Here is a 13,074-nt window from a genome sequence, read left to right as displayed (position 1 = left end):
TATCCAACCTGCCCATCATCTGAGGCTGTGGGACTGGCCACGGACACATGGAAACCACGAATGGGAAAGATGCATGTCATTCAAACTCCCTGGGTGTGGCGAGCATCTTGGTCTCAGGAGGCATGGAAGGGAACTTCTGAAGTATTTGCTGATCCTGGAGGGGTTTTATTTAATTGTACGAGGTTGCCTTTGCAAAGAGGATTACAAGTTGAAGCCTTTTGTAGAGAAACAGCATCATTTAAATTATGAAAATACATTCGTTAGGTCGTGTGCTCAGATTTCCGTGCATATAAGTTTCTCTTTTGATCTCTGCTGGGATTATTGTGGCCACGAGTCCCCGTGAGCGCGCACAAGTGGCGCGCCCCCGATGTTCTCCGGCTGGACCGAGCCACAAGTCAATTTTTCCTCCAGCCGGTTTCTGCCGGTTAGGAAACCCGCTCCTCACCACGTCTGCTTCCAAATATAGTCTCTCTCTCTCTCTTTCTCTCTCTCTCTGATCGGTGATGTTCAGCTTCAAGATGTGATCTGCAGCTTCCTGCCATGGTGGTGTGAAGAAAACAGCATCCAGAATAAAAACATAAAACAGCATGTGCTTTATTCACAGGCTCCATGCACTGAGAAATACGTTTTAAAATTGATGCTGACTGCATTAAAGTCTGTATGCAGAATATGTTTGTTCACTGGCTCTTCTTATACATACGGGAGGGAAATGGATCCCTCTTAATATGTGATGGACGGTGTCTGAGAATGGAGTGGAGGGATGGCAGTAAATTACCAGACGAAGGAAATGAAGGAAGCTAAACGAAACTAGAGTATAACAATTATGAGAACTCCATTATCATTAAGAAGCAAGAAAGCAGGGGTGCAGCAGTTTTCACAGTTAAGATGCGTGCAAATTTAAATCACGCAGTCTACACGTTACTCTCAGGTGCAGGTGAGCCAATATATAATTGAGAGACTTTTGAAGTCCATGGGATATATCTTGCATACATTTTTATTAAAAATAAACAAAAACTAATGTTTTTTATGTTCATTGTGATCAGGACTTTACAAATCCCACAATTATTTATGATGGAAACAATCACATTAATAAAAATGACTGGATATCACTAAAATGTCAACTAAATAACCGTCCAAATTTAATAGCAACCACCTTCTAATTAGCTAAACAATCATAAAATGAGCTTTTTCAAAACTAATTTTGATTGTGTTCTTCTTATTAAGCTGAGATAATCATGACAGATATTTCTTTTGTTGGCAATATATCAAATTTTATATGGAAAATAACAAATTGTATCTGTGTCCGAGAAATCACTTTCAACTAAGTTATCCATTACAAAAACACCTCTCAAGGAAGTGTGTTAATTCCAGATCACATGACCTGCTCCACATGATGTCATTTCCTCCTGAAGAAAAGACTGGCCAGACTCCAAGGCTTTCTGAGTTATTTAATATAAAGTAGTGTGTGAGTCAAGTGTGGATTTATCACATGTCAACAGGTTTACTACAATATCTTTAGAAATAACTTTTAGTTTCAATTTTACTCAATTGTATATATAATATTTAGAAGAATCTTTCTGTAAAAATGCCATGTGGTGTTTGATTATAGGCGGCAATGTTGATTTTAGGCCTCAGAACAATGAAAATATCAACTACGATACCTGTCAACTATGTTACAAAACGTCACACAATTATATATTGAGTCATATTTAAACTGCCTATGAAAAGTCTTGGAAGATTTCCCCATTTATTGCTTTTCAGCGTTGAATTGTGGCCAGTTTATTTGGGCTTTTTGCACAAGAATTTACAAAAAGACTCTTTCGTGTCAAAGTGATGTAATTAAATAAATTATTAAAGGTAAAATAGGCAATTGACTAAGTATTCACCTCTTTTAAGTCCTTCAGTCACAGTTATAATGTTGAGCCTGTGTGTCAGAATTCACAGCTAGACACTGCAGTGTTACCCCATTCTTCTACGCAAACTGCTCAAACTCTGTCAGGTTACACAGAGATTGTGAGTGACCAGCGCTTTTCAAGTTCAGCTACAAAATTCCAATTAGTTTGAAATCTGGACTCAGACACACCAAAACGCTCATCTTGTTGTTTTGAAACTATTCCTGTGTAGCTTTGGCGGAATGTTTGGGTTATTGTCTTGCTAGAAGTCGCAGTTCTGTGCAGACTAGATCTGGTTGTCCTTCAGGATTTCCATACGGTGCAGCATTCATTATAGCCTGCCTAGAGGAACCCCCACACCATGATGCTGCCACCACCATGCTTCACAGTGAGAATGGTGTTTGTGATGATGTGCAGCGCTTGGTGTCTGCCAAACATAGCGTCCAGTCTGATGGCCAAAAAGCTCAGTTTTGGTTTCATCAGACCAAAGAAACTTCTTCCAGTTGACTTCAGAGTCTCATATATGCCTTCTGGAGAACTCTAGTGAAGATCTGAGCATCTCTTTGCTGCTGTTCCAAAAAAGCTTTGACTGTTGAAGAACCCAGGCTACAGTTGCATGCAGTCTTCTACTTCAGAGGAGTCATAGGTGTCTTGGTGGCCTTCCTCACTTGTCTTTTTCTTGAACGGTCACTCATTTTTTGAGGATGGCCTCCTCTAGGCAGATTTACACATGTGCAATATTCCTTCCATTTGTTGATGATGGATTTAACTGTACTCCAAGGCATATTCAGCTATTTTGGAATTTTCTAATATCTCTCCCTGAATGATGCTTTTCAAGCTTTTCAATAACCTTTTTTTACCAGAGTTACTTGGAGTGTTCTTTTGTTTTCATGGCATATATTATAGCCAGAAGTCCTGACTCACCAGTGACTGGACCTTCCAGATACAGATGTGAGTCACTCAGATGATCTCCATTTCACTAATTATGTAACTTGTAGCCCCAGTTGGCTGCACCTGCGTTAAATTAGGTGAGTCACTTTAAAGTTTTATATTTTTTCATTAATTGACGTTACTCTGTAGAAATCTGTTTTCACTTTGAATTGAAGTGAGTGAATGAGTCTTTTTTGTAAATTCTTGTCCAACAAGCCAAATTAAATTGACCATGATTCAGCGTTGAAAAGCAATAAAAGGAGAAAACCTCCAAGGGGCGTAAATCCTTTTTACAGGCAATATATTTGTTGCCTTATTTGTTGTCCTGCTATATAAACTATCTGTGATATTTTATCCTATCAGGAGCAAACAGCAAGGAAAGGAGTCGTTAAAGACACATCTCTGCATACAGATGATGACATTTTATTTCTCAACGAAAAAAAAAACTACCATTAAGACTCCTTACATCAGTTAATACTGAATATCTGCTGTAAAAAGTCAATTCTCTTGTTTAACTACTACCACACAAGAAGAGGCAAAGAGGCCAACTACTGTTCAAAATGTAACTTACAATAAAGAGAGCATTGACTTCACATTTTAGAAAGGAAATCTTCTGCTGTTTTAAATATGTTTCATTAGTTTTGCATTTGGGGGATACTGTCAGCATAATATGAACGATTAACAAGAGCAAAATTAGCAGAAAAGAGCAGGAATTATGAATTTTGGATAACTTTCTTTGAAGGGACACAATTTATATTTTTATACATAAACAAATCCTTTTTATGACCCAGTACAACCCTGATGGTGTTGCTGCCAAAACTGCATTATTCTTTAAATCCAAAATGAATTAAACTCTGCACATTTACAGTAAATAACTAACAAAAATAGTTTTTTTTTCTGTTAGTGAACATCGGCTCACATGATTGTTCATTATAGCTACTGTACATGATGTCAGTGCAATAATGTAGTCAGATTTCCCTCATCAAATAACACCGCCAGTCACTGTAGTCAGCAGGCAACGATGATAAAATCCCAGAAAAACAGACATGAAAGCAAGGTGCTCAAAGCATTATCTATGCAAATATCTTGATTCTTTCAACCTTTTTCCTTCTCTCTTTGATCCTATTTTCCTCCATGTCTTTCCTCTCTCTCCATCTTCCAATACATCTTTACTGCTGTCTCTGGATTGTATTCATGTGCTCGCAGCTTACTGAGTTTGTTTTACCTTCTTTTTTACACTTTTCAACACATTTCGGGGGGCTGCTCATTGAGCCATTTGGACGACAACTGCCTTCCAGGCTCTGTCTTTGTCAAAATCCTGCAGCGTTCCGTTGGATGATTGGTGCTGAGAAGGTGAGAGACGAGAGGAGAAAAGATCACAAAACAAAAACACTGAAGTAAATCGTGCTTGAGAATAAGCAGCACAATGTCATTTCTGCATGTATGACTAGCTCATTGACTTTTATGCCATCGTGTTTAAATGTCATTTATATGCACTATAGCTGCTGGGAACATCTGGAAAAGAAATGAATCATTAGTCATATTACCACATTTACATATGTGTCTTGTTGGAGAAAATAAGACGTGTCAGTTTGTGTCCAGAACTCCTGCTTTTACCTGCCATACCTCACAGTAACGGCTGGGGGTCTGCATGCCGTCCTCGCACTCTGGAGCCCCCATGCGGAGCTGACTCTTGTAGGAGGCACAGTGCACCACAGTGGCCGAAGTCAGAATTGCCTGCACCAGCAGCAGCACCATCAGAATCAACAGCAGGATGTCGTAGGATTGCTGGACCACATAGACACACATGCACATGAAATTAGATGATGATTTTAAAGAACTTCCTTGGTGCAAATCGTTTTTTTTTTCTTGCTATCACAACCATCTGGTGTTACATATGCTGAAAGTGAAATAAGCATTCAATTCTAAGCGATTCCGTATTGAAACTGTTGAGCAGCAATGACAATCTGGAAAACACAGATTTAGAAATCCAGGGTTTCATACATGACAAACCTAAGGAATAGATCTGATTAACTTGCAGGGCAGAGCTTTCTCTGTATTGTTCTTCCTCAGAAATGTTTCATGAATCACTTCCACATGAATCACTTGTCAAAATCTTGTTCTTGTGTTTCTCATTAGACTGGAGGTCAAAGCTGGGAAGGTGACACTTAGAAAATGTGCACGTTGCTCACAACCGGTGGATTTTCACTTCATTAAACACACCTTAGCCGTCGGCACATCATGCAGGAAGATTTCAATAAAGCTGATCACACTGCAAGAGAGGAAGCCGGAGGCTGAAAAGAGCAAGGGAGACGTCACGCTGCTGATGGCAATCAGCACCTCCACCTGAGAGATACCAAGAAGAAAGGAAAAAAGAGGAACTGAGACATAAGAACAAGAAAAAATACAAGAGGAAGAGGCAATATATCTGGTATGAGGAGCTGTGACATTATACTACCTCGGGAGACACTTAGATATCCATCCTAATTAACTTCCCGTAGTAGAGCAGGTATGGAAAAGTTTGGATGGAGAACAGCATGACTAAGCTCAAATCCAGCTCTAAAATGTTACTTTAGTTGATCACATTTACTCTTTAATGAGCGTTTTCTCTGTTTGCATCATTTCTCTGTACTCACCAGGCACCTGTTGGGGTATTCGGACACAACATGACTGGCGATGGCACTGGGAAAACACTGCAAAGGATTAGATGCAAAGTTATGTGATCAGGCCAGTATCTGACTGCATCTGATCATTCTGAGCTGCCCATATGTGCCAAAAACAACTATTGGGCTGCACTGAGGAAACTTACAGCCACAAGGATCCAGAAAAACGTGACAGACAAGTAGGGGCCAGGTAGCAGAGCGTCCATGTTAAGCGCAATGATGCCTCCAAACACAGCAGAGATTCCCACAATCACTTCAATCACCTGTTGGAGGCATTTGATTCATAATTAGACATACCGGGAACAGATGGAAGCATCACATGCATCAAAACTGAGAACTCTACTCACAGAGTATGCTTTCAGGAGTCGAGTGGGGAACACTGCAGGTTTAATAACCACAGGTCTGTCATATGTCGCCGGCTAGAAGATGGAGGGAAAGACTGAGAGAGGTTAGGATGAAAGAATGAAAGCTGCACTGAGACTAAGAGGAGGTGAGGCATCAGGCGGGGGAACAAAAGCAATCAATCACTCAAGTCGGCTCACATATACCTTCCTGTGGCAGCAGCAGTCTTCTGCAGAGCGGGCTGACAGGATGACAGTGCTAGCCATCAACACCTCCAGCAAAATCATCAAGATGAGGTTAAAGTTGATCTGAGAAGGAGAAGGAGAGAGAGAACAGAGACACAACAGCTTCAGACTGAAGGAAGCAGAGAAAATAGGCTTTATTCTGAGGAAAAACTTGTTTAAATGCAACCAAATGATTGGTAGTTCTCATTATAGAAGAATTTAAATGGATTTACATTAACAGCAGAAGGGTTCAAGACCAGTTTACAACCAAACCAAACCAGGCAGGTGGTCGTCACAGCGAATGTTGACACGTAGACCACCTGGAAATCTGATACCTTGGACAAAACGCAAGGCCTTAATTAGTGCCTTTTAAAGAAGTTCAATTAAAAATCCATTACAACATAATTATCTACTTTGCCTTGGGTGTGCTCAGTGTGTACTCACTGCAACATGTCTGTTCTTGGCAATAGCGAAGCTGGCTACCGCTGCAGGGATGCCCTGTGAAGAACATCAATAAACGCGCTGCTTAATTTATGTACCGAGCAGATGCTGTTGGAAAATTAGACGTTGCTGCCATTTTCACACGGCAGTCTTATCTAGACGATGTGTATAAACTCATTAAGGTGGAATAGAAGCGGCGGCAGTATTAGCATATGAAGGTGACTGTGATGGTCACTTACAGAGCCTGCAGCACAGCGCAGGTAGTCCATGGCAACAGGAAACACATTTCCCAGGTACAGAGAGAAACCAGATGTGATGAGCAGACTGCCCTGAGAACAAACACACGTACATACACAGGCATGCATACATATACAGTTACAGATTCTCAGAAATGCATTCAACCGGTGCAAGAATTCCTCTCAGAAACGCATGCAGAGGCAAAGAGATAACAAAATATACAAGCATCAAAGACAAACTGCTGAGGTTTAAAGCTCTGACAGGGAGCAACCTCATCACATCCATCCAGGAGGGTTTATCTTTTTGTAATTATGGAAGCACAAAACTAGATTTCTTGCAACTTTTCACACAAAATTTCTAGCTTGGGGTCTTCTTTTATCTGACAAAGACTCACCCCAACCTTTAAATTTTGGTGTCATGGACCAAATCTTGCAGTGTGCCTCCCTTGTAACCCTCCCTGACCATGTTTCCCCTCACCCCTATGAGGACGCTGTAGAGCCAGGCCCTGTAGCTGAAGCAGGGGTGCTTTAGAGGCTCCGGCTGGGCCAGCTGCAGGTCACTGGCCCTCACGTCCACCGTGTAGCTGTCCCGCTCAGGCCTATCCCGCTCCCCTCTGTCCGGCCTTCTCTCCATCGACCTGTCGCCCCGTCGTCCCAGCGTCCCGCCGCCTCTCTCCAGAGTGGACACGTGGCTGTAGGTGAACTCCTCTCTGGCCGACAGCTCCTCACGCTGCATCGCTGAAACAGCTGGCGGCTAACTTCAGCAGTTGGAAACACAAAAGTGACAACTACGCCCTCTGGAAAAGGGAAAATTGTTGAATAGCAACATAAAATTCCAACCAGTTCAGCTTTTACAACATGTTTCATCACTTTTTTCCAATCTACAAGAGGCCCAGTAAGTTTTATTTTCTCAAAATAAAGACATGAATCAGGGCTCTCCGTTAAAAATCAATGACAAGTGCATTAAACTAGAGCCAGTGAGCCATTAGGTTACTAATCATGGAGGATCACAAAAACAACCCCCTCCTTTTTGGTCCGCTCAAGCCATGAGAATGACACTTATTCCAGTTTCCTCTTGCTTCTTTTTCACACATCTACACTCACCTATTGTTGTGTCTCTTGCAGAATCTCCACAGCTACTGTCCAACAAAGATTTCCTTCAACAACTGCGATCAAATCATCACATTGGAAGTCAGCTTATTTTTGTCTGCGGCTCCTTCTGCTCCCCATCTCTCTCCCCAACACTTACACCCTGTTTCAACCCCCCCAACTCTCCTCCTCCTCTTTTTTCTCTCTCTCTCTCTCTCTCTCCCTCGTTACACGACGCTTCTCAGAAACAGTTCTGAAAAGTTTTTTGAGCCCTTCAAAGCGTGGAGCTAAAACACATGGCTCTTGTGCTGCCAGCCTACTTTGTGCCAAAGGGAGAGCGCCTGTGCATGACAACGAGGGGAGGATGAAGGGGCTCGCGCTGGGGGCAGAGTTAGTAGGGCAAACACCCCTTTTTTTACCCTCCCATTTGTTCATGCACACACACACACACACACACACACACACACACACACACACACACACACACACACACACACACACACACACACACACACACACACACACACACATCAACCTACTCGCAGGACTGAACAATAGGCCTTCAGAGCTGAGACACATGACAACACACAAGTTATGTGTTTAGTCTCTCCATGTCCACAGCGAGAAAATTACATAAACTCCATCAGGTACAAACAGTTGCTTTTCCCCACTTGTTGCTGAATGCGTCCCCCTGTGCTGTTCCCCTCACAACTTCCCTGTTATGTTACTTTACTTGCAGTTCACAGCCCAGTAAATTAAGATGCCCAGCAGTGCTTTAGAGAAGAGGCAACAGAGACATTTCCACAGCTTACTCACAGGGTCTCTTGTCTGGCACAGCTAATCTGATGATGGATCATTTCTGCTTCAAATAAGAAATCTTCCCAACTGCTCATTCAGGAGTAAAATTCTGTTGCATGACGACGTGTTGTGAGTGTGTGTGCCGACTGTGTACATGTATGTGCACCTCAGGATTCCTTTCAGGCTTTAACACAGCGGAGCATTCTCGGCTCAACATTGTTCCTGGGCGGCGGTAACCATGGCGACTCCTTAACAACTGCTGTCACCCCATCCCTCGCCATTCTAATGTCTCCGCCCAACACACACACACACACACATGCACACACACTGCAAATACCGTGCACACTCGAAGCGAAACAAGTATTTTTGCAACAGTTTCTAAGGAGCTGCTGAAGATCTGCAGGACACTGATTGGACGTGACACAATTCATCATCTGAATATTATATTAACACTAAACCCAGTAATTTAATTAAAGGGCTGTACCCTTTAATAAACATTTTTTAAAATCCTGAGTATTGTGTTGCTTTAGACATTTACCCTACATAGAGAAAAATGAAAATTAGCCTCATGTTTGACTGCTAAGAGCCAACATTTAATGTCACAGGGAACGTCTTGACACTCATACTAAACTGGTGCGATGCATATCTGCCTGAGAAGAGTGGAAGGAATTCTCTCCAGCAGCATCTTATTGACATCAGCATCAGTGCAGACTGACCACACACACTGACTTTGGCTCTGCTTTTACCCTTTTTTTGCACCAGAGTGGACTTGAAAAGAACAAGGCTAAGTCTGTTCTCTCTGCACGCCTTTGATTCTTTTGTGTTTCTAGGTGCCTACTTTAACTCTGTTTACTTTCTATTTGTCTGTTTGTCCCATTCTCTGTCTGTGACCTCCAGTCGCTTAACTTTCAGCACATCTGCACACTGTTTTGCGGCATTGAATGGTGAGGTTGCAGATAGTAAACAACCTCTGGGTTTTTAGTGATGGCTTCCAAAAATGCGAGGAACTTTAATGGCGTTCTCTAGAGCCAGGGTCTGGTTTGTTCCTTCTCGCTATAAATTGTACATAAAAGATGTGCCACCATGGTGTTACAAGAAACCTAGAGGTTGGCATTTGGCTGTTGGCTCTTTTCACTTCTGAAACTAGCAACTTGTCAATCACAATGCAGCACCACACCAAAACAAACTCTGCTTTGTTTTCTATTTTACTATAAATGGAACAATAATTTACAAAATTAACATCATGCTGTGTTCAAAGAGTCTTGAAACTAGTGATCGAGACCATAAACTCTTCAGGAAAATATTTACTGAGGTAATAAATCAAGTGAGAATTAGGGTTGTGTTCTCATAGACTATTATACAATTTTAAAACAAGAGGAGTTTCCACCTACTGGTCATTTGAAAGAATGCAGCTGTAATGCACTATACAGACCCATACATCCATCTTTTACATACAGTCTGTGGTTCTTGGCTTCTGTAAAAACATGAAGGTACAACATGGCAGACTGAAACAAACTGAAACAAACTGAATAGCATGATGTGCTGTAAAAACCAACATATTCAGCATTTTCTGACAAACTGTACTGAAAGGTCATGAGAATATATAATAATCAAAAGTGAAAGAATGAAATTATTGAATAATCAGTCACTGAGCTGAGAGAACTAAAAATGGATTTAAAAAGACATTACAATTCAAATTAATCCATAGGAAATGAACACTACACATTTTAGTTAATACATTTCCTACTTTTGTGTTTTTAATAATAGATGTGGACGTGCCACACCAGTGATTATGTTTTTGTGTGGTGGTAGTTTGTGGCCTGCTTTAGATATATACATAGTTGAAGCTGTCTTTACAACTACAACTACACCAGTAAACCTGTAAACATGTTTAATAAGAATATAAGCCCTACATATTATGAATTACATTACAAATCTATGTGTCTTGGTAAACACATCTTCTCCTGAGTCACAGTTCTCTTGCAGACTGCACCAGGTCGTCCCTGCAGCTTTTCCTACACTTTGCTGCATTAATTTTACCTTCTATATTTACAAGCCGTCCAGGACCTGCTGCTGAGAACAAGCCCCACATCATGATGTTGCCACCACCGTGCTTCACTATTGAGGTGGTTTGTTTGTGTTTGGAGTTCGGCAAACATAGTGTCTAGATTGATAGTCCAATAATCACAAATTTGGTTTCATCATACAAAACAACCTTCTTCCAGTTGACTTCAGAGTCTCTTCTGACAAAATCTGGTTGAGATTGTCATTGATTTGCTATTGTGTAGTTTTAGCCACGACTGCTGAGTCACAAGTGCTTGGACCTTCCAGATACAGGTACAGTCATTTGGGTCACATTCGCTGCACAAAGATGATCTTCATTTGACTAATTGTGTGGCTTTTTTTCAAATAATATTCATTTAAGGATGAAAAGCAGTAAATGGTAAAAACTAACAGAAGGGGATGAATTCATTTTGTGGGCACTGTCATATTTTTATGATCCATTACATGTTTTAAATCTATTACATAGTAAATGCTGACCTGAAGCTTTACAGAATAATACCAGAAATTGCAGTATTTGTTAGAAAAATCGCAGTTAGATAATTTCAACAAACTGTCTGGTTGTACTTCCCATAAGGAAGAGGATTTTGTTGCCGCTCGTTAAGACACTTTAGCTATTGTGTATACCATAGGTAGTCTACTAATCGACTGACTAGTGTAGTTAAACATTTCACATTTCACAAGGTTAACAACTGCATAAAATAAGCATGTTGTGAATAAAGAACTTGTTCAAGATCTTTTCTTTTTTGTCACTGATTTCAGGCTATTTATCCAACATCGTATTGGCATGTATGTGGCTGATTGCTACATTAAAACCACCTACCTGCTGAGATCCAACCTTTAATCTGTGGAAAACAAAATAACAACAGGGCAGTCTTCAAAACTTTCACATCAAACAGAATTATCAATGTCCCACCGCAGGTGTTTTTGAGCCAAAGACTGCACCATGTGAATCTACGAGCAAAATTCAGTGTGTTCTTTATATTAATCTTTATAGAGGAAAGATCAAGTCACACATATGTGGTTTCACAATCCTTGGAAAACAGCTGGTAGCACTATGTTCCCAGTTCAGGACGAAACAAGCCTGGAGCCTCTCACACACAAAATAATGACACCGTTTGACTGTGACACATTCATAGTGACCCATGCTGATGATAGAAACTATTCTCAGGTGTGAAGCTGCTCCTCGACGTAATCTGCCTGACGACAGAAAAACAAACCGTCCCTCCGACATGCAACATTTAAACATAGATACATAAAAGATGAGCTTTTTGAGTTTGTACAGCAATATCCAATAGTAAGACACATGAGAAAACATCTGTGGATATATACATTAACTTACATTATCAATAGCTCTGTTTTTTTATGAACAATATTTACAGAGTAAGTGGAGGAAGTCCTCTCTCCCACCTGGCTGCCCAAAGCTTCAGTCTCATTGCAGTTTCTTGTCTTGTCTTGTTTGGCTTGAAAGAGTAATCAGATCTAAGTGAATGACAAATATACAAATTACTTTCTCTGTACAGGTCCAAATGTTCAAGCAAATAAACCGCTAATATGAGGCAGCAGTTTTTCCTCATATCCAGGGGAGACAATGATGGCTTATCACATTATGCTGAGGTTGGTTAAAACCCTTCCTCTGAGTTTCTGTAGTCCCACCTGATCAGTTCAGTTCCACAGAGTGTACTCTTAGCTGAGGAAGTCTTTGCTGAACAAGGGATATTTGTTACAGTAATATATGTTATTGGCAAACTGTAGCATAATACAGCTATCTTATGACAGTCATGTTAGTAGACATATATCAACAAGGCAGACAGACAGACTCGGAACCATCTGTGCTAAGATAACAAAGAAGCATTTTAGCAACTGATGAGCTTCACAGAGACAAAGATCGTAACTGGACAGTCCGCGAGTCTCGGCAACTCAGACGCGTATCAATACAGCGTCGTGTCTCTGATCGTCCTATCAGATAAATATTCTCTGCTCCTGAAAGGTCAGGAGTTCAGACGATGGATCCCTTGGAGGAGGAGAGGTGGATGGACTGGATGCGGTTGGCGAGGGTTTTCTCCAGGTCCTGCAGGATGTCGCAGCCGGGGCTGTCTGGAGGCGCATCGTACAGCAGCTGTTTAAACGGCTCCAGCTCGATCAGGATCACCATGTTCTTCAGGAAGTAGCCCTCTATGTAAGACGCAAGATCTGGAGCATCAAGAAACTGGGAAGAAAAAGGTGGGAATATGACTGCATATCGTTGAGAATCGCAAGTTTCTTCTGCACCTTTCAAAGAAATTGCCATTTTTACCAGGGATGTCCGATATTGGCTTTTTTTGGCCAATAACCGATATGCCGATACTGTCCAACTCTCAATTTCAGATTCCGATATTAAACGATACTGATATATATG

At 41.1% G+C, this 13,074-nt stretch overlaps 2 protein-coding genes across 6 annotated transcripts in view; both read right to left on the bottom strand.

Moving 5' to 3' along the window:
* Positions 1–3,223: 3,223 nt before the first annotated feature.
* mlc1 (modulator of VRAC current 1) lies at positions 3,224–8,142 on the bottom strand. Of its 3 annotated transcripts, none has more exons than XM_023273932.3 (12): positions 7,833–8,142; positions 7,207–7,486; positions 6,732–6,821; positions 6,496–6,549; positions 6,285–6,386; positions 6,034–6,135; positions 5,833–5,904; positions 5,632–5,748; positions 5,459–5,515; positions 5,046–5,168; positions 4,440–4,610; positions 3,224–4,167 (listed from the first exon to the last, which is right to left on the bottom strand). In XM_023273932.3, the coding sequence occupies exons 2-12, from the start codon at positions 7,462–7,464 to the stop codon at positions 4,087–4,089; spliced, it is 1,227 nt and encodes a 408-aa protein (XP_023129700.1). In that variant the 5' UTR covers positions 7,465–7,486; positions 7,833–8,142; the 3' UTR covers positions 3,224–4,086. The 3 variants fall into 3 exon arrangements, with proteins under 3 accessions (XP_023129700.1, XP_023129699.1, XP_054863296.1); XM_023273931.3 differs by having other exon boundaries at positions 7,207–7,525; positions 7,833–8,139; XM_055007321.1 differs by having other exon boundaries at positions 4,449–4,610; positions 7,207–7,525; positions 7,833–8,136.
* A 3,358-nt stretch (positions 8,143–11,500) lies between these two features.
* Positions 11,501–13,074, bottom strand: part of btbd11b (BTB (POZ) domain containing 11b) — a 94,175-nt gene continuing 92,601 nt past the window's right edge. For all 3 annotated transcript variants that reach the window (XM_055007313.1, XM_055007307.1, XM_055007310.1), the window contains one exon: positions 11,501–12,885. In XM_055007313.1, coding sequence (XP_054863288.1) covers positions 12,676–12,885 — 210 coding nt within the window. In that variant the 3' untranslated portion in view covers positions 11,501–12,675. The remainder of the gene's footprint in view (positions 12,886–13,074) is intronic.

The sequence above is a fragment of the Amphiprion ocellaris genome, chromosome 3 (genome assembly GCF_022539595.1).
Source record: "Amphiprion ocellaris isolate individual 3 ecotype Okinawa chromosome 3, ASM2253959v1, whole genome shotgun sequence".
NCBI classification, from domain to species: domain Eukaryota; kingdom Metazoa; phylum Chordata; class Actinopteri; family Pomacentridae; genus Amphiprion; species Amphiprion ocellaris.
The sequence above is the reverse complement of the archived record's forward strand: the minus strand, read 5'-3'. Positions and strand labels throughout refer to the sequence as shown.